Source organism: Canis aureus, chromosome 17 (assembly GCF_053574225.1).
Source record: "Canis aureus isolate CA01 chromosome 17, VMU_Caureus_v.1.0, whole genome shotgun sequence".
In the NCBI taxonomy this organism is placed as follows: domain Eukaryota; kingdom Metazoa; phylum Chordata; class Mammalia; order Carnivora; family Canidae; genus Canis; species Canis aureus.
Window position 1 is genome coordinate 51894576 of NC_135627.1, and position 26505 is coordinate 51921080.

At 36.2% G+C, this 26505-nt stretch overlaps 1 protein-coding gene and 1 pseudogene across 4 annotated transcripts in view; one reads left to right on the top strand and one right to left on the bottom strand.

Moving 5' to 3' along the window:
• Positions 1-26505, top strand: part of WBP4 (WW domain binding protein 4) — a 60269-nt gene that overhangs the window by 10937 nt on the left and 22827 nt on the right. For 3 of the 4 annotated variants that reach the window (XM_077855516.1, XM_077855518.1, XM_077855519.1), the window contains exons 6-9: positions 313-359; positions 836-911; positions 2825-3018; positions 11753-11910. In XM_077855516.1, coding sequence (XP_077711642.1) covers positions 313-359; positions 836-911; positions 2825-3018; positions 11753-11910 — 475 coding nt within the window. Of the gene's footprint in view, positions 1-312; positions 360-835; positions 912-2824; positions 3019-11752; positions 11911-17436; positions 18115-26505 lie in introns of those variants that run through there. The other variant, XM_077855517.1, reaches the window with a different exon arrangement.
• On the bottom strand, positions 20178-20258 carry LOC144288177 (U4 spliceosomal RNA; annotated as a pseudogene).

Genomic DNA, 26505 nt, shown 5'->3' on the forward strand with positions numbered 1-26505 from the left:
TATTTTTTCTTTTTTATTCATGAGAGAGAGAGAGAGGGGCAGAGACACAGGCAGAGGGAGAAGCAGGCTCTCTGCAGGGGCCCAATGCGGGACTCAGTCCTAGGACCTTGAGGATGACAACCTGATCCAAAGGCAGATGCTCAACCACTGAGCCAGTGCGGCGCCCTTTTTTCCAATTACATGTTTAACTTACAGGCCTGTAGTGTTTTGTACACATTGAATGTCTAGTAAATTTTTGCCAAGTTAAAGTTTTTGAGAAGTTTTTCTTTTTAAGTGAAAAAATTGTATTAATGCAATAAACTTTGTTTTAAGCATCCCAGTGGGAGAGACCTGAAGGATTTCAAGGAAACTTAAAAAAGGTAACTGAGGCACATTGATAGTGTCTTTGGTTTAAGTTGATTGGTTTCTGGGATTTTTATAAAAGAGTTTTGATAAGCAGATTTATTTCCAAATAAGCCTCCCTGCAGGCACTTTATTCCTTTCTTCCTAGAATTCTTTTGTGAGAAGGCTATGTGGAGGTGTAAAAGTGATGTCTACCTAAAAACTCCATGCAGGACAAATACTATCCGTTGATTTATAGTCATTTGCCATTCAGATGTCCCTGTCCATCTGCAAAGCATTGTTCCTGTCTTTCCGAGATGAGACATTTCCTCTCTGAAAGTTGGTTGTCTCATGATTAACCCAAACCAGGCTTCCTGGCCATAATCAGTACTGCCACCCCTAACTCCCAGGTGTAAAGAGGAAAGGAAAGGTAGCTGACTCTCTGCCTTAGTTACTTAATATAGAGTAACTACATCATTATCTTCAGTTTATGCTGGTTTTTTCCTCCCATTAGACAGCAGCAAAGACTGTTTGGGTAGAAGGTGTAAGCGAAGATGGTTATACCTACTATTATAATACAGAAACAGGAGGTAAGTATTATCTTTGAGTTTCCTAACTATATAAAATTGTACCTGGAACTGCTAATTAGCCTACTGATGAAGGGGACTTAAGAATTTTTATCATAGTGATCAACATAATATCTATAGCATGTGTGTATTAATTTGTCATTTAAAAACAATACAATGAAAAGGGAAGATTTTCATATAGAGTTAATGTGCTGCTCATTCTCAATTGATACTTCACAAATATTAAAAATCATTTTTACTTTTTCTACCATTATTACTTTTATCATGATTATTGTAGAAATATAATCACTACCTTGAAAGATGTCTTAGAAATCACCTAACTCAACTTGCCTTTTCATTTTCTAAAATAAAACAAGTCATTTTAGCCACTAAAACAAAACTGAAGTTATTTTAGCAGTGGCTAAGATTGTCAAATTTTCACATTTATTAATCTAATAATGTTTTAGTTATATGTCAACATAAAACATGCCTAACTATTGTTACTTTATTATCAAAGTTTTTCAAATTTAGTTTAATAAAATGGGTTAGCAAGTAATTGTATTAGTTTCTACTACAATTAAATTTACCAAAATACATATTGTATCAATATAACTTTGGGAAGCTTTATTTATTTATTAAATTTCTACTATCTAAACCCATAGCATTAAATCTTTTAGGAGGAAAAGGTCCTCTTACCTAGACCTCTACTAGGTATCCAAATAGATACCTAGCCTGCCCAACGATAGTAATGGTTCTAGCTAAGTAAAATTGAGGTACTGAATCTTTTTAAAGATAAAATAATACAGTGATATAATATTAGGTGGAGAGTGGGATCTGAGCTCAATGCATAGCAGCGTCTTCCCTTACTAGCTCTATGAAGGTGGGCAAGTCACTGAACTTATAGTTGCTCTTAGGCAATTGAGATGATCCAATTGGGTCATGAAGGTCAGGTGTCTCTAAAGCTCCAGAACAGTACTGGATATGTAGTGGGTGCTTAATAAATTTTTTCCTGAAAGTTTTTGTTGCTTATGTGAAATAATGTTGGAAAGCACCTTCTTACCTTTTTTTTAAGATTTTATTTTTTAAATAATCTCTACACCCAGTATGGGGCTCAAACTTACAATACTGGGACCAAGAGTCGCATGTTCCACTGATTGAGCCAGCCAGGTGCCCTGGAAAGCATCCTCTTTTAATAAGAAACCATACGGTGCTCGCTTAGGCAGCACATATACTAAAATTGGAATAAGAAACCATACGAATTGATTTGCTCTCAGTTTCAGTTCATCAGTAGACAAGTGTAATTATTAATTAAGTCTTTCACTCTTAAGACTCTCTGAGTTGGACAGTAAAGCTTAGAATCCCTCTCCCTTTTATTACACTAAAAATAGAGAATAACTGCAAGAGAATTAGAAATGCTCTCATTTCACTAAAAGCCCAGTAAACCACTGGATGGCAGTAGAGTTCAATGGAGATTATTTTTTTTCCTAGCATCAAAATGACAGTCTCTATTCATTCAGGTGATTCACAGTATAATCTCACTCTTTGAGGATCCCAGGAAATCTCTGTGATAAGTAAATTCCCGGATCTGTTTCATTAGCATGTTTCCTAATTTTGGTGTCAGATAAAGTGTGAGAGTCATTTGACGGTATTGCCCAGTTCTTAGGTCTCTTTCCATTGGGGCTGTAGTTTAATCATCTGGAATCCAGATTGAAATCAACCTCTAAAAGATAAAAGAGCAAGAGCTTTGGGAACTCTTATTTATCATCTTCTTGGTCAAGTGATAGCGTGAAATAGATATAGTATCATTGCTTAATATATTGGGGGGGAGGGAGTTTAAAAAATAATACATTTGTAAGTGACAGGGAGTGTTCTATTGAGAATTACTTCTAAATAGAATTGGTAACTAAATAACATGACTATTAAAATGTGTTGAATAGAATCCAGATGGGAAAAACCTGATGATTTCATTCCACACTCTGGCGATCTGCTTTCTAGTAAGGTCAATGAAAAGTCAGTTGGTACCCTAGAAGAGTCTAAATCATCAGATTCTCATAGTGATTCTGATGGGGAAGAGGAAGCAGAAAAAGGAGAGGCCTCTACAGAAACACAAAAGCCAAAAATAAAGTTTAAGGTAAGTTCTTGGTTTACTCTTTACAGAACTTTACCAATTTATAGGAAACTCAACAGAATTACTCAGTTTTCTGGTGGAAGATAGAAATAAAGCCAAGATACTTCTATAACATCTAGGGAGTTATCTGAACATGCAAGTCTGAGTATCTGGGCTAGAACTACTAATTTGAGTATCATCAGCATACTGGTAGTAATTTAAATCTCAGAATAGGTGAGATAATCTAGGGAAGTGACTTTGGGCAACATTAAACATTTAAGTGACAGGCAGGGAAAGAGGAGCCCATAATGAAAAGAGTGGCTAGAAAGCTATGCAGAGAGGCAGAAGAATTTAAGACCCAAGAAACCAAAGGAATAGAGAGTGTCAAGGATTTATTAGGCCTGGAACAAGAAAAATGTCTGTTGAATTTTACAGTTAAGAAGTCCTTTAAGCCCTTCTAGTCGCTTCACTGGGGTTTGGTTTGGCAGAACTCAGATTATGTTGTACACCTGAGCTAACATTAGATTCTATCTTAACTAATTGGAAATTTTTTTGTGCCCTTTTTTTTTTTTTTTTTTTTTGTAAAGATTTTATTTATTCATGAGAGACACAGAGAAAGAGAGACAGAGACACAGGCAGAGGGAGAAGCAGGCTCCATGCAGGGAGCCCTATATGGGACTCGATCCCAGGACTCCAGGATCACATCCTGGGCCGAAGGCTGATGCTAAACCACTGAGCCACCCAGGCGTCCCATCTAATTGGAATTTGAATAAAAACTTTAAAAAATAAATAAGGTAAAAAAATAAAAAAAATAAAAAAATAAAAATAAAAAAAATAAAAAAAAACAAAAAATAAATAAATAAATAAATAAGGAACTCCGATTATAATAGGAATGAAAAGTGGTTCGTGGTATGTATGTGGTTTGGATATGAAGTGAAAACTAGAAATTAGTTGGCAGGCTGGTGGCTGCACATTGACTTTTTTTTTTTATGGTGAAAAAATTTATATTTAGATTTATAGCCAGCTGGACTGTTTAGATGATCCCAATTTTGTTGGCAACATCCAAAGCAATAGTCAGAAGCCAGTCGAACATACACTTTCTTCTCTCCATCAGGCCTGATCAAGGTGTTGACCTTGGCCACATCAATGTCATAGAGCTTCATCACAGCCTGTTTGATCTGGTGCTTATTGGCCTTGACATCCACAGTGAACACAAGTGTGTTGTTGTCTTCTATTTTCTTCATGGCTGACTCAGTAGTCGGGGGAACTTAATGATGGCATAGTGATCAAGCTTGTTTCTCCTGGGTGCACTCTTCTGTTTCAATCCATTAATGTTGTCAAGCTCCTCAAAGCTCCTGACTCTCAGCAAGCAATCTTGATTTCTTAATAAATGAGGCTAAAAGGGAGAAACTCTTTTAATTTCCTCCCTGATACCAACTCATCCATAGTCTTCCCCTCTTACAGAAAAGAAAAACCATACTTTACCTTCTTACTGGAAATGAGTTTATTCTTTGTTCAAGACCAACCTATCCACCCACCCTTGTTGGTATTCCCTTTGTACCTCCTTTGGAGTCCCTTTTAATGAAAACATCACCACCATAAATCTCTCATGATTAAGAGTCAATGTGTAGCCCTTTCATGAAGATGGCACCGAAGCTGAAGAAGGAAGCCCCTGCCCCTCCCAAAGCCGAAGCCAAAGCAAAGGCTTTGAAAGCTAAGAAAGCGGTGCTGAAAGGCATGTACAGTCACAAAAAAAGAGAAGATCCATGTGTCACCTACATTCCGACGACCCAAGACCCTGCGTCTCTGAAGGCATTAATGGATTGAAACAGTCACTGAACTGGGGTGGGAGAGGAAATGTACCAAGTAAAAGAATTGACAGGAGTTGCTGGTAGCCATGGTAGGAAAAAATTAGACCTTTCTATACTATTGCTAGTCCTGCTTTGTGATCTTTCCAGGAACAGTGAGGAGCCCAGGTGGCAAAGCAAAAAGATACATCACATTGATCTTGGGTGACATTACTGGCCTGAGAAGTGAAGGAAATTCAAAGATGCTAGAGAGAGGGTACTTCCAGGCCACACCTAGGATTTTGTCCTTGCCTGGAGTTTTTCTGCTTACCCCATAATTCTTGGTGGAACTTAGGTTGAGGGATGTATCCAGTTTGTAGAGAAGCAGCAACAAAGCGCCTATAGTAGCCATCTCACAATGTTTATATTCTTTTGTTCTTTTTTTATTTTCTTTTTTAGGATTTTTTTTTTAAGTAATATCTTTTTTTTTTTTTTTTTTTTTTAAGTACACCCAACACGGGGCTTGGACTCATAACCCTGAGCTCAAGAGTCACATGCTCTACCAACTAACTGAGCCAGCCAAGCACCCCCATCTCACAATGTTTATACCCAGCATCCAATCTGGACAGATATTATTTCAACCAAATAAAATTTGGATTTGGATTTGGATTTGGATTTGGTTTTGGATTTTGGATTTGGTTTGGATACCCAGCATCCAATCTGGACAGATATTATTTCAACCAAATAAAATTTCAACCAAATAAAATATTACAAAATACAGGTAAACAAAGACAAACTACCTATAACCCTGCCACTTCCCAGAAAAATCACTGTAACATCTTGGTATTTTCTTGGTCTATAATTTTTTTAATTCAGACTTACATACATTATTTTAAAATACAGAGTCATACTGGGGGTGTCTAGGTGCCTCAGTCAGTTGGGTTTCTGCCTTCTGCTCAGTCATGATCCCAGGCCCCTGGGATCAAGCCCTGCATCAGGTTCCCTGCTCATCAGAGAGTTTCCTTCTTCCTCTGCCTCTGGCTCAGCCTCCCACTTGTTCTCTCAGGCTCTCTCATGTGCATGTGGGTGCTCTCTTTTTCTCTATCTCAATATATAAAATCTTTTTAAAAAATTAAAATATGGAGTCCTACTGTAATGTCTTAATTGCTTTGGAGTTTAATCTGTCACAAAGACACCAATAAATCTTCATCTACCAAAATAATGGATGGATAGTTTCTATGGTATAAATATTTACTCAGCTGTATATAGCTGAATATTCCTTTTTAATAAGCACTGGGGACTAGTGGAAGAAATACCCATTACTAAAGTATCAAAGTCTCTGCTGACACTAAATATCATAAATTTTGAAGTCTTAACAGTTTGTATGTTTGTGTGATTTTTTTAATTCCAGTAAACATACAGTGTAGTATTAGTTTCAGGTGTATAGTGTAGCAACTCAACAATTCTGTACATCACCCAATGCTTATCACAACACAGGCACTCCTTAAACCCCATCACCTATTTCACCCATTCTCCCACCTACCTCCCCTCTGGTAACCATCAGTTTGTTTTCTGTAGTTAAGGGTCTGTTTCTTGGTTTATCTCTCCCTCCCTCTCTTTTTCCCCTTTGCTTGTTTATTTTGTTTCTTAAATTCCACACAGGTGAGATCATATGGTATTTATCGTTCTCTGACTTAATTCACTTAACATTATATTCTCTAGCTCCATCCATGTCGTTGCAGATGACAGGCTTTCATTCCTCTTTTATGGTAATATTCCATTGTAGATACCTATACCATTTCTGTATTCATCTCTCAATAGGCACTTGGGTCACTTACATAGTTTGGGTTTTGTAAATAATGTTGCAATGAACATAAGGGTACATGTATTCCTCCGAGTTGATGTTTTTGTATTTTTTGGGCAAATATCCAGCAGTATAATTATTGTATTCTAGGGCAGTTGTATTTTTAATTTTGTGAGGAACCTCCATACTGTTTTCCACAGTGACTATACCAGTTTGCATTCCCACTAACAGTGCACAAGGGTCCCTTTTTCTCTATGTCCTTGCCAGTACCTGTCATTTCTTGTGTTTTTGATTTTAGCCATTCTGACAGATGTGAGGTGATTGTATCCTTGTAGTTTTGATTTGCATTTCCCTGATGATCAGTGGTGCTGAGCATCTTTTTTTTTCATCTAAATACAAATTTATGTATTTATTATTTTTATTTCTTTATTTAAATTCAATTAATTACCATATAATATATTGTTCATTTCAGAGGTAGAAGTCAGTGATTTGTCAGTTTTATTTTTTTTTAAGGATTTATTTATTTATTCATGAGACACAGAGAGAGAGGCAGGCTCCCTGTGAGGAGCCTGATGTGGGACTTGATCCCAGAACCCCGGGATCACGCCCCGAGCCAAAGGCAGACGCTCAACCACTGAACCACCCAGGCATCCCTGTCAGTCTTATATAATACCTAATGCTCATTACATCACATGTGTTCCTTAATGTCTATCACCCAGTTACGCCATCCCACTACCTCCTCCCCTCCAGCAACTCTCAATCTCTTTCCTATGGTTAAGAGTCTCTCATGGTTTATCTCCCTCTTTGATTTCATCTTATTTTATTTTATCCTGTCTTCCCCTATGATCCTCTGTTATGTTTCTTAAATTCACATGAGTGAGATCATATGATAATTATCTTTTTCTGATTGACTTATTTTACTTAGCATAATACACTCTAGTTCCATCCACATCATTGCAAATGGCAAGATTTCAATTTTTGGATGGCTGAGTAGTAATTCCAGTGTGTGTGTGTATTACACACCACATCTTTATTCATTTATCTCTTGATGGACATCTGGGCTCTTCACATAGTTTGGCTACTATAGACATTGCTACTATAAGCATTGGAGTGCTGGTGCCCCCTTTGAATCACTATATTTCTGTCTTTGGGGTAAATACCTAGTAGTGCAATTGCTCGGTCATGAGGTAGCTCTATTTCAACATTTTGAGGAACCTCCAACACCAACATTGTAGAGGGTTTCTGTCTCTCTGCATCCTCACCAACATCTGTCATTTCCTGACTTGTTAATTTTAGCCATTCTGACTGGTGTGAGGTGGTATCTCACTGTGGTTTTGATTTGTATTTCCTTGATGCCAGGTGATGTTGAACATTTTTTCATGTATCTGTTGGCCATTGTATGGCTTTGGAGAAATGTCTGTTTGTGTCTTCTGCCCATTACATGACTGGATTGTTTTTTGGGTGTTGAATTTGATAAGTTCTTTATAGATTTTGGACACTAGCCTTTTTATCTGATAAGACATTTGCAAATATCTTCTCCCATTTTGTTGGTTGTCTTTTGGTTTTGTCAACTGTTTTCCTTTGCTGTGCAAAAAGCTTTTTATCTTGATGAAGTTCATTTTTGCCTTTGTTTCCCTGACCTTTGAAGATGTGTCTAGCAAGAAGTTGCTGTGGCTAAGGTCACAGAGATTGCTGCCTGTGTTCTTCTCTGGGATTTTGATGGATTCCTGTCTTACATTTAGGTCATTCATCCATTTTGAGTCTACTTTTGTGTATGGTGTAAGAAAATGGCCCAGTTTTGTTCTGCATGTGGTGATGCTTAGCATCTTTTCAAGTGTTGGCCATCTCTGTGTCTTCTTCAGAGAAATGTCTGTTCATGTCTTCTGCCCATTTTTAATTTGATTATTTATTTTTGGGTGTTGGCTTGTATAAGTTCTTTATATATTTTAGATACTTTTTATTGTTTATGTCATTTGCAGAATTTCCTCCCCTATTCAGTAGGTTGTCTTTTGTTGATTGCTTCTTTTGCTTTGCAGAAACTTTTTATTTTGATGTAGCCCCATTAGTTTATTTTTGCTTTTAAGTTTCTTCCCTCAGGAGACATCTAGAAAAATGTTGCTACCTATGGCCAGTGTTAGAGACCTTACTGTCTATGCTGTCTTCTAAGATTTATGGTTTCAGGTCTCACATTTAGGTCTTTAATGTATTTTGAATTTATTTGTGTGTATGGTATAAGAAAGTGGCCTGGTATCATTCTTTTGCATATACCTGACTAGTTTTCCCAGCACCATTTTTTGAGGAGATGGTCTTTTTCCTATTGTATATTGTTTTCTACTTTGTCAAGGATTAATTGACCATATAATTGTTTGTTCATTTCTAAATTACTGTTAGTGTGCCATGGATTTATGTGCCTATTTTGTGCCTATACCATACTGTCTTGATTACTAAAGCTTTATTATAGAACCCAAAGTCTGTGTGATTTTTTTCCCCCTCCCCATGTAACACTTAACAGACCAATGATTGGGTAAGTCTGTGTTGGAGGTTTTTAGGTTCCATGCAATAGACAAACATAAGGACAAAGATATTTAAGGGTACCAGCAAAAAAAAAAAAAAAAAAGAAAAAGAAAAAGAAAAATTATAAAATGATTCTCTGTGGATGGGGAGCTCTTTAATGAAGGATATAAAATCTATATTCAGCATTGCTGATCATCAGGGAAATGCAAATCAAAACTACAAGGAAATAATCATCTCATACCTGTCAAAATGACTAAAATCAAAAAAACAAAAGAAACAACAGGTGTTGGCAAGGATGTGGAGAAAAAGAACCCTTGGGTACTGTTGGTGGGAATGCAAACTGGTACAACCACTGTTGAATACAGTATGGAGGCTCCTCACAAAATATAAAATAGAACTGCTTTAGGATCCAACACTACTGGATGTTTACTCCAGAAATACAAAAACACTAACTCAGAGGAATACACGCACTCCTATATTTATTTACTGCAGCATATTTACAATAGCGAAACTCTGGAAGCTGCCCAAATGCTCACTAACAGATGAATAAAGGAGATGTGATATATGTATGTATAATGAAATTATATTCAGCCACTAAAAAGGAATGAAATCTTGCCACTTGGAATGATAGAGATGGAGCTAGAGAGTATGGTGCTAAGTGAAATAAGTCAGAGAAAGATAAATACCATATGATCTCACTTGTGTGAAATTTAAGAAACGAAACAAAACAAGCAAAGGGATGAAAAAATTAAAAGAGGGAGAGATATACCAAGAAACAGACTCTTAGCTATAGAGAACAAACCAATAGTTACCGGACAGAAGGTGGGTACACTGATCATGTTGATAAAAAAGGATAAAAAAAAATTTAAATGATTCCCTATGGATGTGAAGCTCTGTAATGATGTAAAATCTAGACTTGGTCAACAAACTCAGAACATAAGGAGAAGTTAAAGCATTAGAGATAGTAACAAGGTTGGACAGAAAGTGTATGGGAAGTAAGGAAGCCAGAAGAAAAACACTGTGGTTAAAGGGGGTGTGCTTTTGGAGTTTAAAACTTCACAGGCGGGATCCCTGGGTGGCGCAGCGGTTTGGCGCCTGCCTTTGGCCTGGGGCACGATCCTGGAGACCCGGGATTGAACCCCACATCGGGCTCCCTGCATGGAGCCTGCTTCTCCCTCTGCCTGTGTCTCTGCCTCTGTCTCTCTCTCTGTGTGACTATCATGAATAAATAAATAAAATCTTTAAAAAAATAAAATAAAATAAAACTTCACAGGCATTTTTGAGTGATGACATAAATTAAGTGGTACATTGATGCAAGGATTTAATATTTGAATACTACCTATGTATCAGGTGTTATATACAAAGAAAAATAATCTTAATAACATTAGGTGGCTGGAGTATAGTTGAAGGCCAAAGTCATTGATTGTGAAACTCACAGAACAGGCTAGGGAATTTTTAAGGTCCAGTATGATTAATTTGAAAAGAAAGAATATGGTTAAAGTCATCAGTGAATATGGAGTAGTGGCCAAAGGTCATTGGATCATGTAAGGAAGCATGGAACAGAACTGTATAGAAGGTAGTATGAACCTCAGAGGAGGAGGCATTTATTATATTGCATTAGAATCAAAGCATAAATTAGGATCTCAATAAAAGTCACAGCCTGGAGGGACAACTGGGTGGCTCAGCGGTTGAGCGTGAGCCTTCAGCCCAGGGCATTATCCCAGTCCCAGGATCGAGTCCCATGTCAGGCTCCCTGCACGGAGCCTGCTTCTCCCTCTGCCTGTGTCTCTGCCTCTCTCTGTGTGTCTTTCACGAATAAATAAAATCTTAAAAAAAAAAAAAAAAACAAAACAAAAAGTCATAGCCTGGAAATAGTCAAGAATGCTAAGTAAGAGAGAGTCGATGTTGCCTCATAGGTCTATGATGGAACAGCATGGGGGAATGAGTTACTATCCATTCAGAGAATTATAGACAGAACAGTGTCCTCGGACTGCCACCCACAGTTATGCATTTTGGAAAGAGACTGAATTCTCTGGGTAGAATCCATTTGCTAAACGGGATCATAGAGCTTTGTTTTCCCAGATGAAGGGATGCTATAAAAATACTAGCCCAGCAAGATCCCATGGGACCTGCTTCTACATCAAGAGTGTGTCTTTTTCTCATTTCACATACTTAGCAGTTATATTTCATTAAGGCTTTGGCAGTCATCTGAATGTGAAGACAGATTTCAGTTAAGACTGATAAATTGAGGGAGTTCTTTAAGTAGATAACGAGTGTAGTAGAACCTAAGGATATGGCATTAAATTCAGAAAAGGCACCACATAAGGGAAGATCACTATTGGGTATGTAAGTAAGGAGAGAAAGCAGGAGAGTATAAAAAAGGCCAGTGTATATATCTTTAATTGTGGAACATTAATAGAATCATATAAATTATTTTAAAAACCAGCCTTGACCATGGTATCTTAACATTTTAGAGTAAAAAACCTAATAGAGCATTAAAATTCTTTTATGTGTATTTTTTGTGTTTTGTGCAAATTAAAAATATTAAGTGACTTAATGTATTATTATTTATAAATCAATAAGATTACGGTAAAGAAATGGTGTCCCTGTAGTTTTACTTAAAGTATGTTATTTCTTGACATTGACATTTCAGGAAAAAAGTAAAAATAAAGAAACTGAACCAGAAACACAGAAAGAAAAAAATGTCCAAGAGCAAAATTCATCAGGTCCAAATGAAGAAAAATCCAAAGCTCACAAAAAATCAAACCCATATGGAGAGTGGCAAGAAATTAAACAACAAGTTGAGTCTCAGTAAGTACCTGAAACTTAATCCCACTGTTAATACAAATTGTATTTTCTGTCTCAGTACTTCCATACATTACAATAACTAATTTCAAGGATAAATTTCAACTAATTTCAGTAATGTGGCTCATTGATTTCTAGAGTGGTTTTATCTCTTCTAATTACGTATATTTTTAAATATTTTGAGGTGTAAACTAGTGCTTTATTTTAGTTATTTTAAGCTAACTTTGTAGGAGAGATGCTCACGTTATTTATTTATTAGTTATTTATTTAAATTCTGGTATAGTTAATATATAGTGATTCAACAATATATATTACTCCAACCTCTAATGATTTTTTTAATTCCTACCCACCTACCCAATTTATTTATTTTTTTCCACCTACCCAATTTATTTTGACCACACACTCACGCACTAACTCATACCGTGTACACATGTGCATTCTCACATTCACCATCATTGTTCTACTAGACAAATGTCCACATATTCAATAAAGGCTCTTAGGGTATGTCTAAAGACAAGGGAAAAAAGCTTTTATTTTGTTACTGTCTTAAAAATGGCTTACGACACTTCACCAAGGTTTTAAAGCCTGTATTCAAGAAACAGAACAATTTTATCAATTAAATAAGACCATGGTAAGAGATGTTACCTGGTTTATATTATTAACTTACATATTTAAATTGGTAATTGTCTTGGGAGCATTTATACAATAAAAGGAAGATGTCAGTCGCAGGTCCACAAATTAGTGTTTCTTAAATGCTTAAATACATCTTCAGGTGGGTAGGGGGGGTAGGTACATGAGCTAGCAGTTTTTCTCCAAAAACATTAATGCTTTGAATAGGTAATATAAGATAACTACTCTATGGATACTTTTATAGTGAAATTACTTATTATTAAAACTGTACTTTAATGAAATCATATTTTGGGGGCACCTGAATGGCTGTCAGCTAACCATCTGCATTTGGCTAGGGTCATAATCCTGGGGTACTGGAATCAAGCCCCACTTCGGACTCCCTGCTCAGAGGTTGAGCCTCTGCCTTCGGCTCTGGTCATGGTCTGGGGGGGTGGGTTCCTGGGATTGAGCCCCTAGTGGGGAGCCCTGCATCAGGCTTCCTGCTCCTTGGGAAGCCTGTTTCTCCTTTTCCCTCTGTCTACAGTTCCCCCTGTTTGTGCTTTCTGTCTCTGTCAAATGAAAAAAATATAATCTTTAAAAAAGATTGTATTTTTTCATGTTAAAACTGTATTTTTTTTTTTAAGATAGAGTAATGTAAGTTTTGGCTATCTTTATACTGACAGTCCCCAACCTGTGATGGTTTGACAGGATTTTTTTGACTTTAAGATGATGCAAAAATGACATGCATTCAGTATAAACTGCACTTCAAATTTTGATCTTTTCCCCCTGCCTAGTGATATACTCCTATACAGTTCTACAGTTCTCTCTCTCTCTCCCTCTCGTATACGCCCACGCAGCCAAGCAATCATGAGGGTAAACAGCCAGTATACTTAAAACTATTCTGTTTTTCACTGTCAGTATGGTATTCAATAAATTACATGAAATACTCAATATTTTATATAAAATTGGCTTTGTATTGGATGATTTTGCCCAATTTAGGCTTAATGTATGTGTTCTCAGCTTATTTAAGGTAAGGCTAGGCTAAGCTATGATGTTAAGTAGATTAGGTGTACTAAATACATTTTCAACTTAAGATACTTTAAATATACAATGGGTTTACCAGGCTATAACCCTATCATAAGTGAGGGAATATCTATATGATGTTCTATTGAGAATTCTCCAAGGATAACATACTATAGTGTAGATTTAAACTGCCATCAAAATGTTACTATTATAATGATACTTTAGGTTGTATTTGATAGTTAATGTAATATTAGAAAAAACACATTTAATGCAGCATACTGCCAGGCATCATGATAAGCATACTGTGTATACTGAAATTGCAGAAATAATAGGCTGTATTACTTCAGCCCCTAAGTGATTTTTTAAGTAACTTACAATAGGAAGATGGTCCTACTATTCCAACATCTCCTATGCTTTAAAGTTAAGATTTCTTAAAATTCAAGTATTTTGTTTTCCATGTGATAAATACATTGTAAAACCATTCTTGTTAAAATTTTACCTAGTCAGCCAGTTTCACATGTGATGGATTATGTCTTACTTCCTGAGTAATAAGTCTAATTTTTAAGAGGTTCCCCCTAAAAATAACCAATATATTCTTGTTCCAGAAAATTTTTGGAATTGAAGAAAAGCGTAAGAAAGTTACCAAGAGGGGGGATCCCTGAGTGGCTCAGTGGTTTAGCCTCTGCCAATGTCTCTGCCTGTCTGTGTGTCTCTCGTGAATAAATAAAATCCTTAAAAAAAAAAAAAGAAAGAAAGAAAGAAAGAAAGAAAGAAAGAAAGAAAGAAAGAAAGAAAGAAAGAAAGAAAGAAAAGAAAGAAAAAGAAAGAAAGAAAGAAAGAAAGTTACCAAGAGATAATAGTAACATTTTGAAGTATTTTCCCCAGGTTTTTTTTTTTTTTTTTTTTTTTTTAAGATTTTATTTATTCACAAGAGATGCAGAGAGAGAAGCAGGTTCCATGCAGGGAGCCCGATGTGAGACTCATTCCTGGGTCTCCAGAATCCTGCCCTGGGCCGAACGCAGGCGCTCAACTGCTGAGCCACCCAGGCGTCCTGTTTTCCCCAGTATTTATATTTTTCTCTATTTAGCATTATACAAATATTTTTGTACTTTGTTAAAATTCTAGAAATGTTATTTTTAATTGTTATATAATATTCAATCACTTAGATGTACTTTGATTTTACTCAGGCATTCCCTTTCTATTGGGTAGTTAGGTTATTTCTGCACTTCTTGGTTTTATAATATTTTGACTATATATGGATGTATCACTCTGTACATATTTCTTACTATTTCTAGAAACAAAATACATGTTTAATGGTTATGAAGATGTTGAAAATCTTAATACACAGTGCCCAATTGTGTTCCAGAAAGAGCATACCAATCTATACTCCGTTAGCAGCTTCTGAAAGTTTCTGTCCCATTGGACCTTCTCAGCATTAATTATTCCTTAGCTTTTAAATATTTTTAAATAAAATATTTAAATTCAATTTAATTAACATATAGCATATTATTAGTTTCAGAAGTAGAACTTAGTAATTCATTAGTTGTATATAATTAAATATGTTCTAATTTAGCAAAAGATATTTTTGTTTTCTTTGATTTACTGGTATGAATTTTTTTCTTATATCTTATCAGTTTTGCATTTACTCTTTTGTAAACTGTCAATGGTTTTTGCACATTTTTCCATTGAATTATTAGTCTTTCCTTATTTCTATAAGCTCCTTTTGTAGTACAGATGCTAATCATTGATTAGTTGTAGTTATAGTGGATTTTCCACATTTGTAGTTTGATTTTTAACTATGCTTATAATGCTTTTTCGATGTACACAATTTTGTCAGGTTTAACTAGTCCAGCTTTTTTGTCTTTTGTGATCTATTATTTCATTTATATAATTTCCATCCAAAAGTCAAATATATACTTGTATTTCCTTCTGGTTTGTGTGCTCTTTCCTCTTTTCCACATAATGTTTAATCCATCCCTAATTATTTTAATGCATCATATGAGATGAGATTCTAATTTTTTATGCTACCTAGTTTAACCAGTTTTGCCAGTACTGTTCTGCCCCAGTTTTATGTACCATCTTTTCCCCTTTTTTAAGTAACACAGTTTTTAAATTTTTGTGTTTTACTTCTTGAGTTTGCCAGTTTGTTTCTGGCTATCTATTCTGTTCCATTAGCCTATCAGTTTTTTGTGACAGTACTGTAAAGATTTAATTAATTCTATACCTTTATATAATAATGTTCTGCTATCTGATGGTATATCATATTTTTTTTCCAAAATTTTTTTTCCAAAAAGACAAAAAAGCTTCCTGTTTTGTTATTCATTTTTTCCCCAGGTAAATTAAATCACTTTTCAGGTGTTCAACAACTATAATATAATTTTAGTCAAAATGATTGAAATTCTGCTTTAGTTGTTGAATTTGATAAAAATTGACATTTTCAGTATTTCCTATTTTCATCCAAAAAATGTCATATAGCTCTCTTTATTCAAAGTATGATTGTCTATACAACTTTTGTAGCTCCTCTCTGTCAGTCTCACACTTGCATTTCTTAAATGTAATCAGCTTAGTCTAGTTGGTTTACTTCTGTACCCCAAAATTGAAAACAGTGCCTGGGACATAAGTGCTTAGTAAAAGTTAATTATGTGAATTTTTACGTATTTTTCTTCTTTTAAATTGTGAATTCAGTCCGTGTTTTCTACTATTTCTTTAACCAGCAATTACAGTCTGAAAAAGTTTGAATCCAGTTGTATTGCTAAGTTATTGTATTTATAAGATTTTTTGAGTCTTGGATTTTTCATGCAGAAATGTGTCCGCAAATATTTTGTGATCTTTTTTTCTGCTGATTTTACTTCCTGTTTATTTCAAGTTCTATTTAGTCTAGTTAGATCTTCATACCCAGTAGTATAGTGATAAAAGTGGACATTAATGTTTTGCTTCTGATTTCAGTGCAAATGTCTCTAAAATTTATATTAAGGATTAGATTGACTATTGGCTTGAGATAGATAATCTTTATTATGTTGAGGAAGCATGCTTTATCTGTAGATTTTTCAAGGATCATTATCAAAAAGATTTTGGTAAATTCCAATAGTGATAGCTTTGATGTAGAAAACAGATTAGGAAATGGTGGTCTATAGTTTTGTTTTTATTTGTTAATGTGTGATATCTTTAGCAGATTTTGGTATCCAGCTTATGCTAAATAAAATGAATTAGGTAGTTTTCCGTTTCTTTTCATGCATTCCCCTCCCCCCCACACACACACAGAGGAGCTTTCCAGTAACTTCTTTTTCCAGGAATTTTCCATTCTTTAATGTTCTAGAATACTTAATGGTTTCTCTGGGATTAAAAAGTTTTTTGGAGGGCAGGGATTAGAAAGTTCAAAAGAAAGTACTAGTACAATCTTCTGGTCCTGGAATTCTGGGCAAGTTAATTTTTGATAACTTTTTAGATTCATGCCTACTATCTATGTGACTGTGAGCAAATTGTCCAATCTTACCTGAGCCTCAATTTCTTCATCTGTAAAGTGGCATGATAAATAGTTCCAATTTCTGATTTATTGTGAGGAATAAATTAGAAAAGACACATTAACACAGCACCATGTATGCAGTTGCTATCTAGAACACCTAAGCACCCAGTAACTTACATGGTGCAGCTGTTATTCTTGGGTAGTGGAGGGGGTAGTAGCTTCAGCTATTTATTCTTGAGTGCTAGTCAGTTTGAGTAATTTATATTTTTCCCTAAAATCTTGTATTTCATTAAAGGCTTAAATTTTAAAACACATGGTAACACATTGAACTTTCTGTATAATTAAAGTTTTTCAGATATTAATGCCTCCTTTAAAAATTTTTTTTTGCAATGATGTTTGCTAAAGAACTTTTTTCTAGCTTTTTTTTTTTTTTAAAGGTTTTATTTATTTACTCATGAGAGACAGAGAGAGACAGATGCAGAGACACAGGCAGAGGGAGAAGCAGCCTCCATGCAGGGAGCCCGACATGGGACTCAATCCCGCGTCTCCAGGACCAGGCCCTGGACCAAAGGCGGCGCTAAACCACTGAACCACCAGGGCTGCCCCCTTTTTCTAGCTTTATTGAGATATAACTAATATATAACACTGTATAAGTTTAAGGTATACAGTTGTATTGATTTGATACACTATGTATTGTAAAATGATTACAATAGTATTAGCTAAGATCTCCATCATGTCACAGAATTACCAGTTTTTTAATGGTGAGAAAATTTAAGATCTAATCACTTAACAATTTTAAAGTATATACAGTTCTGTTAACTATAATCACCATGGTATACATTAGATACCCAGAATTGTTCATCATCTCATTGGAAGTTTATACCCTTTGACCAATCTCCCCATTTCCCCAACCCCACCCTAATTACCACAAGTACTCAGTTTCTGTGACTTTGAATGTTTTAGACTTCACATAAAATTGAAACCATATTTGCCTTCTTTATCTAACTTACTTCAGTTGGCATAAGGGCCTCAAGGTCCAACCATGTTGTCACAAATGGTAGGTGACCTTCTTTATCATGGCTAAATAATATTCCACAGGTTTTGTTCACTATCCAAAAATAAAGCATTCCTGTGAAATCTTCTACAAGCCCAAATAGCATAAAGTGAAAAAGCAGTTACCGTTAATTTATATGAAAGATTTTGGTATCCAACTTATGCTAAATAAAATGAATTAGGTAGTTCTGTTTCTTTTTATGCATCCTCCCCCCCCCCCCCAACACACACACACACACACACACACAGGAGCTTTCCAGTAACTTCTTTTTCCAGGAATTTTCCATTCTTTATGGAAATGGAAAATTTCCATTGGGTCTTTATAATCCAAGACCCAATCAGTGACCTCTTCTAGGCTTTTCTGATACCTTAGAACACACAGGTCTTGCTAAGAGGGATGCACAAAATAAATCGAGGTTAAAGCACAAATGCTCACAAGCATAGTTCACAACTATGGCAGGCAGCTTGATGATGAGATGCCAAGTATAGTTCTCAGGGGAGCTTGGCAGTGCCACTCTTGCTGCTTGGGTTGCATGTTGCCTCTATGAGGGCTTACTGTGAAATAAATGCTGAATACTATTTTTGCTTTTTGCCTTTTCTTGTAAAAGCAAAAATCCTTCAGATTTATTTTGGTTAGCAAAAACAAGTACTAATGTAGATCTTTCATTTAAGCAAAGTATCATAATGTGAAATTTCAAAAAGCATATTTAGGCATATGTATGAAACATCTTCATCAATTCATATTTGGACAATTAGGTTGTTCTGTATCTTGGCTATTAGGAATAATGCTGCAATGATTGTGAGAATGCAGGTATCCCTTTAAGATCCTGTTTTCATATCATTTGGATATATACCCAGAAATGGAATGTTTTGATTACTGTAGTTTTATACTTTAGTATGAAATCAGTAAATGAGATACTTCCAGCTTTATTCTTCCTTTTCAGGATTGCTTTGGCTATTCAGGGTCTTTTGTGGCTCCATACAAATTAAGCATTTTTTTTTTCTATTTCTTTGAAAAATGCCATTGGGATTGTAATAGGATAGCCAATGAATCTATAAATGGTTTTGAGCAGTACGGACATTTTCGTCATCTGATCCACAAACGTGGTATCTTTCCATTTGTGTCTTCAGTTTCTTTTATCAATGTACTTTTCAGTGTATAGATCTTTTACCTCCTCAGTTAAATTTATCACCAAGTATTATTTATGAAGCCATTGTAAATGGGATTTTTTAAGATGTTTTATTGCTAATGTATACAAACAACTGATTTCAGAGTGTTGGTTTTGTATCATTCAGCTTTACTGAATTCATTGATAAGTCCTAACAGTTTTTTGGTAGAGTATTTGGGATTTTTTATGTCTTAAGATCTTATCATCTGCAAACAGAAAATTGTACTTTTTCTCTTCTAGTTTGGATGCCTTTTATTAATGTATTTCTTCTTGCTTGATTGCTCTGGCTAGGACTTCTTATACTGTGTTGAATAGGAGTGATAAGAGTGGGTATCCTTGTCTTGTTCTTGATCTTAGAGAAAAGGCTTTCAGTCTTTCACCATTTAGTATGATGTTGGCTCTGAATTTGTCATATATGCCTTTTGATTTTGAAATACATTTATATTCAGTTAATTGAATGTTTTTATCACAAAAAGATGTATTTTATCCTGCCTTTTGAAATGATCATACGATTTTTGTCTTTCACTCTGTTAACATGGTGTATCATAATTAATTTGGATATTGAACCATCCTTGCCCTTGTATCCTAGGGATAAGTCCCACTTGGTCATGGTATATGAATCTTTTCACATACTGTTGAATTCAGTTTGCACATACATTGTTGAAAATTTTTGCATGTATATTCATCCAGGGATATTGGTCTGTAATTTTCTTACAGTGTCCTGCTCTGGCACTGTACCTTGGTATCAGGGTAATGCATGCCTTCTGTAATGAGTTTGGGAATGTTCCCTTCTCTTCAATATTTTGGAAGCCTTTGAGGGGGATGGATGTTAATTATTCTTTAAATGTTTGGTAGAATTCACCACTGAATCTGGTCTTGGGCTCTTTCTGTCAGCGAGTTTTTGATTACTGGTTTAATATCCTTACTTATTGGTCTGTTTAGATTTTGAATCATGATGAAATTGGTAGGTTTTCAATTAGCAATAATCGCGCCTTGGATAAACCTCATTGGCTACAATACTGCCACTGCGCAAAGCTTAAAATTGGTGGGTGATATGTTTCTAGAAATGTATCCATTTTTTCTAGGTAGGTATACAATTGTTCATAGTCTCTTATGATCATCTGTAGTTCTGTAGTGTCAGTTGTAATGTCTCCTCTTTCATTTCTGGTTTATGGGAGTCTTCTCTCTTTTTTAGTCTAGCCAAAGGTTAATTCTTTTCAATGAACTATCTCTTAGGTTTCTTAATCTTTTGTATTCTTCTGGTCTCTGTTTCTTCTGTGATCTCTGTTATTTCCTTCTTTTCACTAACTTTGGACTTTCTTTTTCTAGTTCCTTGAATGTAAAGTTAAGTTGAGATATTTCTTTTTTCTTACTGTAGGCCTTTACTGTATAAACTTCCCTGTTAGATCTACTTTTGCAGCATCCTGTAGGTTTTGATATACTGAGTTTCCATTTTTGTTTCAGCACTTTTTTTAAATTTCCCTTTTCTTCTTTGACATGTTAGCTGTTACAGAGTTTATTTCCACATTTGTGAATTTTCTAGCTTTCCTGCTGTCAATTTCTAGTTTCTTACTATTTGGTCAGAGAAGACACTTCATGACTTCAGTCTTCTTAAATTTCCTAAGATTTGTTTATGACCTATCATATGATCTGTCTTATAAAATGTTCCGTGTTTGAGAAGAATGTGTTCTGCTACTGTTGTATAGAATATTCTGTATATGATGCTAGATCCTTTTGGTCTATAAAGTATGCTTTAATGTTTCCTTGCTGATTTTCTATCTCCATGATCTATCCATTGCTGTAAGTATTATATTGTACTACTCTATTATACTGTCTTGGAGTTGATTTTTCCCTTCAGATCTATTAGTATTTGCTTGATTTATTTAGGTGCTCCAGTTTGGGGTATATACATATTTACAACTGTTATATCTTCTTGATTATGACTTTTTCATTATATAATTACTTTTTTCTTGTCTCTTCTTTATTCATTTTTTGGCTTACAGACTATTTTGTCTGATATAACTACAGTTATCCTTCCTTTCTTTGGTTTCCACTCTCATGGAGTATATTTTTTTCTATCCCTTCATGTTGATCCTGTGTGTGTCCTTAAATCAGATGCAGATCCCTTATAGGCAGCATATGGTTGGTTCTTGCTTTTTGTTTTGTTGTTTGTTTCTTTAATGATTTTATTTATTTTTTCATGAGAGATGCACAGAGAGAGGCAGAGACACAGGCAGAGGGAGAAGCAGGCTCCATGCAGGGAGCCCAATGTGGGACTTGATCCCGGGACTCCTGGATCATGCCCTGAGCCAAAGGCAGACACTCAACCGCTGAGCCACCCAGGCATCTGATTGTTGTTTGTTTTTTAATCCATCTAAGCATTCTGTGTCATTTGATTGGAGAATTCAAAATATAATTGTTTTTTTGGCTATTTTATTATTCACTTTTTCCTTTTGTTTTTCCTCTCTTGCTGCTTTCCTTTGTGAATTGTTGGTTTTCCATCGTAATATGCTTTGATTCCCTTCTCTTTATCTTTTGTGAATCTACTTTAAGTTTTGGCTTTGTGATTACCAGGATGCTTATATAAAAGATTTTATACATACTGTAGTCTATACTTCACTCACATACAAGAAGTATCCTTTTATTCACCCCTCCTTTTATGGTTTTTGATGTCCTGATTTACATTTTTATGTATTGTGTATCCATTAACAAATTGTTTTCACGATAGCTGTTTTTTAATACATTTGCTTCCTAACCCTTATACTAGAGTTAAGTTTAACACAGCACCATATTATGGTATTAGAGTATTCTAAATGTAACTGTATGCTTACCTTTACCATTGTCTTATATATTTTCATATATTTTCACGTTAATAATTAACAACCTTTCGTTTCAGCTTAACTACTTACAGCATTTCTTGTAAGGCAATTTAATGGTGATAAATATTCTAAGCTTTTTATTATTATTATTAAGAAAAGTATTTATCTCACCTTCATTTCTGAAGGAGAGTTTAGTTGTGTAAAGTATTCTTGTTTTCTAATTTCTTTCTTTCAGCACTTTGAATATATCATTTCTTTCTCTCCTGGCTTACAAAGTTTCTGCTGAGATCTGATAGCCTTATGGAATTCCCTTGTATGAGAGAAATTATTTTTCTCTTGCTGTTTTTAAAATTCTCTCTTCATTTTTGAGTTTACACTGTTCTCTTAAAATATGTCTTGGAGAAGATCTTTTTGGATTGAAATTTTTAGTTGACCTGTTAGCTTCAAGTTGGATGTACAGATCTTTCACTACATTTGGAAAGTTTTCACCCATAATTTCTGCATATGTTTATTACTAATAATATCCCTTCACTTTTTAAAAATCCCAGTGTAAAAAATAAATAATAAAAATAAAAAAATAAAAATCCCAGTGTAGTTACATAAATTGTTACATTAGTTTCAGGTTTACAATATGGTGATTCAGTAATTCTGTACATTACTCAATGCTCTTCATGGTAAGTGTGTACTTAATCCCCTTTACCTATTTCACCCATCCCCTCACCCATCTTCCCTCTGGTAGCCATCAATTTGTTCTCTATAGAGTCTGTTTTTTGCTTGGTCTCTTATTCTTTGTTCATTTGCTTTGTTTCTTAAAATCCACTTGTGAGTGAAATCATAGGTATTTGTCTTTCTCTGACTGATGTAATTCATAATTCTTTTCTCCCCCTCACATTGAAGGTATATGCTGTCACACTTTACACTTTTATTTTGTAAATTCCTTGCCTGCTTTATATAGACATACTTAATTTTACTGCATTTTATGCATTCTGCTTTTCTCCTACTTATGGTCTTTCTTTTCCTTTTTCTTGTTTTTTTTTTTTTTTTTTTTTTTTTTTTAAGATTTTATTTATTTATTCAGGGCAGCCCCGGTGGCTTACCAGTTTAATGCCGCCGTCAGCCTGGGGTGTGATTCTAGAGACCCAGGATCGAGTCCCACATCGAGCTCCCTGCATGGAGCCTGCCTCTCCCTCTGCCTGTGTCTCTGCCTCTCTCTCTCTCTGTGTCTCACATGAATAAGTAAAATCTTAAAAAAAGATTTTATTTATTCATGAGCGAGAAACAGGCAGAGGGAGGGAGATGTAGGCTCCCTGCAAGGAGCTCGATATGGGACTCAGTCCCAGCTCTCAGGATCAGGACCTGAGCCAAAGGCAGATACTCAATCACTGAGGCACCCAGGTGTCCCTGTGGTCTTTGTTTCCACTCAAAAAGTCCCCTTAACATTTTTTTAAGTAGTCCCTACATCTAATGTGAGGCTTGAATTCATGATCCCAAAATCAAGATTCCATGCTTTGCCAACTGAGCCAGCCAGGCACATGCCCCTCCTCCCTTAACCTTTCTTGTAGGGATAGTTCAATGGTGATGAATTCCTTTTTAACTTGTTTGTCTGGGAAGCTCTTTATTCTAAAAGGTAGCCTTTCTGAGAGTTTTGATTGCAGAATTTTTTCTTTCAGCACTTTGAATATATGGTGCCACTGCTTTCTGGCCTGCAGAGTTTCTGTGGTAAAATCCACTGATAGCCTTATAGGATTCTCCTTTTATGTAGCTGTTCTTTTCTCTTGCAACTTTCAAAATTCTACTTTTTGCCATTTTAATTACTGTGTCTTGGTGTGGACCTCCTTGGGTTGATTTTGTTGGGGGCTCTTTACATCTCTTGGATCTGGATTTCTCTTTGCTTTCCCAGATTCAGGAAGTTATCAGCTATTATTTCTTTAAATAAATTTTCTGCCTCTTTCTCTCTCCTCTCCTTCTGAGGTCCCTATAATGTGAATGTTATTATGCTGATGGTGTCGCCAAGTTCCCTAAGTCTATTTACATTTCTTTCTCTCTCTCTCTCTCCCTCTCCCTCCCTCCTTCCTGTTCAGCTTGATTGCTTTTCATTATCAGTTCTTCAGGACGGTGATCCTTTCATCTGCTTCTTCTAGTCTACTATTTACTCCAATTAGTGTATTTTTAGTTTCATTTATTGAGTTCTTCATTTTTGTTTGGTTCTTTTTTGTGTTTTTGGTCTCTTTGTTGAGGGTCTCACTGAGGTCCTCCACTCTTTTCTCAAGTTCCGTGGATATCTTTATGATGGCTTTAAGTTTTCTGTCAGGTATGTTATCTGTTTTGTTTGGCTCTCTTGCTGTGATTTTGTCCCGTTCTTTCATTTGGGACATAATCATCTCATTTGCTCTAACTCTGTTTGTTTTTTTTCTCCCCTCCATGTTTGTTTCTGTGTGTTAGGAAAGTCAGGTACATCTCCTCTTGAAACTAGTGGACTTATAAAGAAGTTCTGTAGTGCCCTGCTATGCAGTGTCCACCTCTTCACCTGGCATTTCAGGGTTGTCTCTTATGTGTTTTGTGTGCATCCTATCAATGTGGCTAAGCAATGTTTGCCTTCAGACCAGTCGTCTACAATGACTCCCTTTGCGTTTTGGGGGAGGGTTTTGTTCATGTGTTAATAATGGACCAGTCTGGGGTCTCTTTGGGCTTGATATGAGTCAGACCAGGTGTTTGCCAGAGATGCAGTAGCAGCAAAACGTAGAGTACTTTCTCTGTTTTATCACCTGAGAAGCTTTCATTGATGAATAGGGCCTGTAGTCAGACCCAGTGTCTGCCCCAGTACACTGCTGGGCCTGCAGTAGGACTGGTGTGTCTGATTATCTTCCCCTCACTCCAGGACAGAAGTCACCTCATGAGTGGTACTGGTCCCTCTTAGGCTGCTTGCACACTGCCAGGCTAATGGCATCATTTCAGATTGGTTCTGGCCAAGGGCATATTGGAGGGGCCTCAGTGTTCAAGAGAATAAAGGGGCAGGGGTATGATGTTAGCAAGATTTGTGTAGGTCTGTTGTGAGAAGGGACATGGAGTCACTTTAGAAAACTACCACAGGGCTGGAAGAGATCAGTCCTTAGGAGAAAGGTGGTGGGGCACAGTGCCAGCTAGGTCTGCACTACTCTAACCTGCCGGGTGGAAGGGGACAGTTCTACAAAAAGCTAATGGAAAGTATTAGCACTGTACTGATTCCCACAAGTGTCCATGTGTCTAGGTTAGGGGCCTTAGGAGAGGTAAAGTCACTTGCCACCATGTTTGTTTCTGGAAAAGTCTCCTAAAGATTCCTGCCCCTCCACCATGTACTCGGAGATTAGTAAATATATCTTTCCTCTATCCGCTAGGCATTTTTCTAGCTGCTGCTTCTGTCCTTTTTCTCTGCGCAGGGCTGTTTGTTGTGCTGTCTCTTTAAGGGTAGGGACTCAGTTTCCTATTGACCTCTAGCCTTCCCACAGCCAAGCCCCCTGATTTTTTTTTAAAGTTCCAGATGTTAATCGCACTGACCTAAAAACTTGCATAATTAGGCCCCTCTGGTTTTCAAGTGAAAGTGTTAACAGGGATTCATCTTCCCAGTGCAGGTTCCCTGGGCCTGGAGTGAGTGAGTGTCTCTCTCCCTTCTCTGCGCCCACAGTATCCCTCCCTTCCACAGAGTTTTGTGCCTCTGACTGAATCCCCACCCTTCCTACCCTCTTTGATGTGGCCTCTTCTCTACATTTACCTGTGGACAGTCTGTTCTTCCAGTCTTTGGGTTGTTTTCTGGGTAATTTACACTGATATGGGTATTATCTAGTATGCATGGAATAAGATGAGCTTAGGATCCTCCCATTCTACCATTTTCCTGGAAGTCAAGCCATTCTTTCTTTAAATAAGCTTTCCACTCCTTTCTCCCTCCCTTTTCCTTCTAAGACTATAATGATGCATACGTTGCTTTGGACAAATCTTAGTTCTCAATTATTTTGGCCAGTTACTGAAAGTTTACTGTATTTCTTTGGGGAGACATTGTTCCTGATTCTTGGTGATCCCTGTAGACCTTCTTTTTTTTTTTTTTTTTTTTTTTTTATTTATTTATGATAGTCACACAGAGAGAGAGAGAGAGGCAGAGACAAAGGCAGAGGGAGAAGCAGGCTCCATGCACCGGGAGCCCGACGTGGGATTCGATCCCGGGTCTCCAGGATCGTGCCCTGGGCCAAAGGCAGGCGCTAAACCGCTGCGCCACTCAGGGATCCCTCCCTGTAGACCTTCTGAACTGACTTTGGGAAGGGAAGACTTATCTGTGGGTGGAGGAACAACAGAACATACTGGGATTCCATGTCTAATGGAATAGGGCACCAAACTCGGGCATGTAGCAACACTGGGTCCTGGGAGCATATTTTCTCTTTGGCTCAGGGTTTTAGGATCCAACAACTGTGCACTTCTTTGAAGCATCGTGGGTATT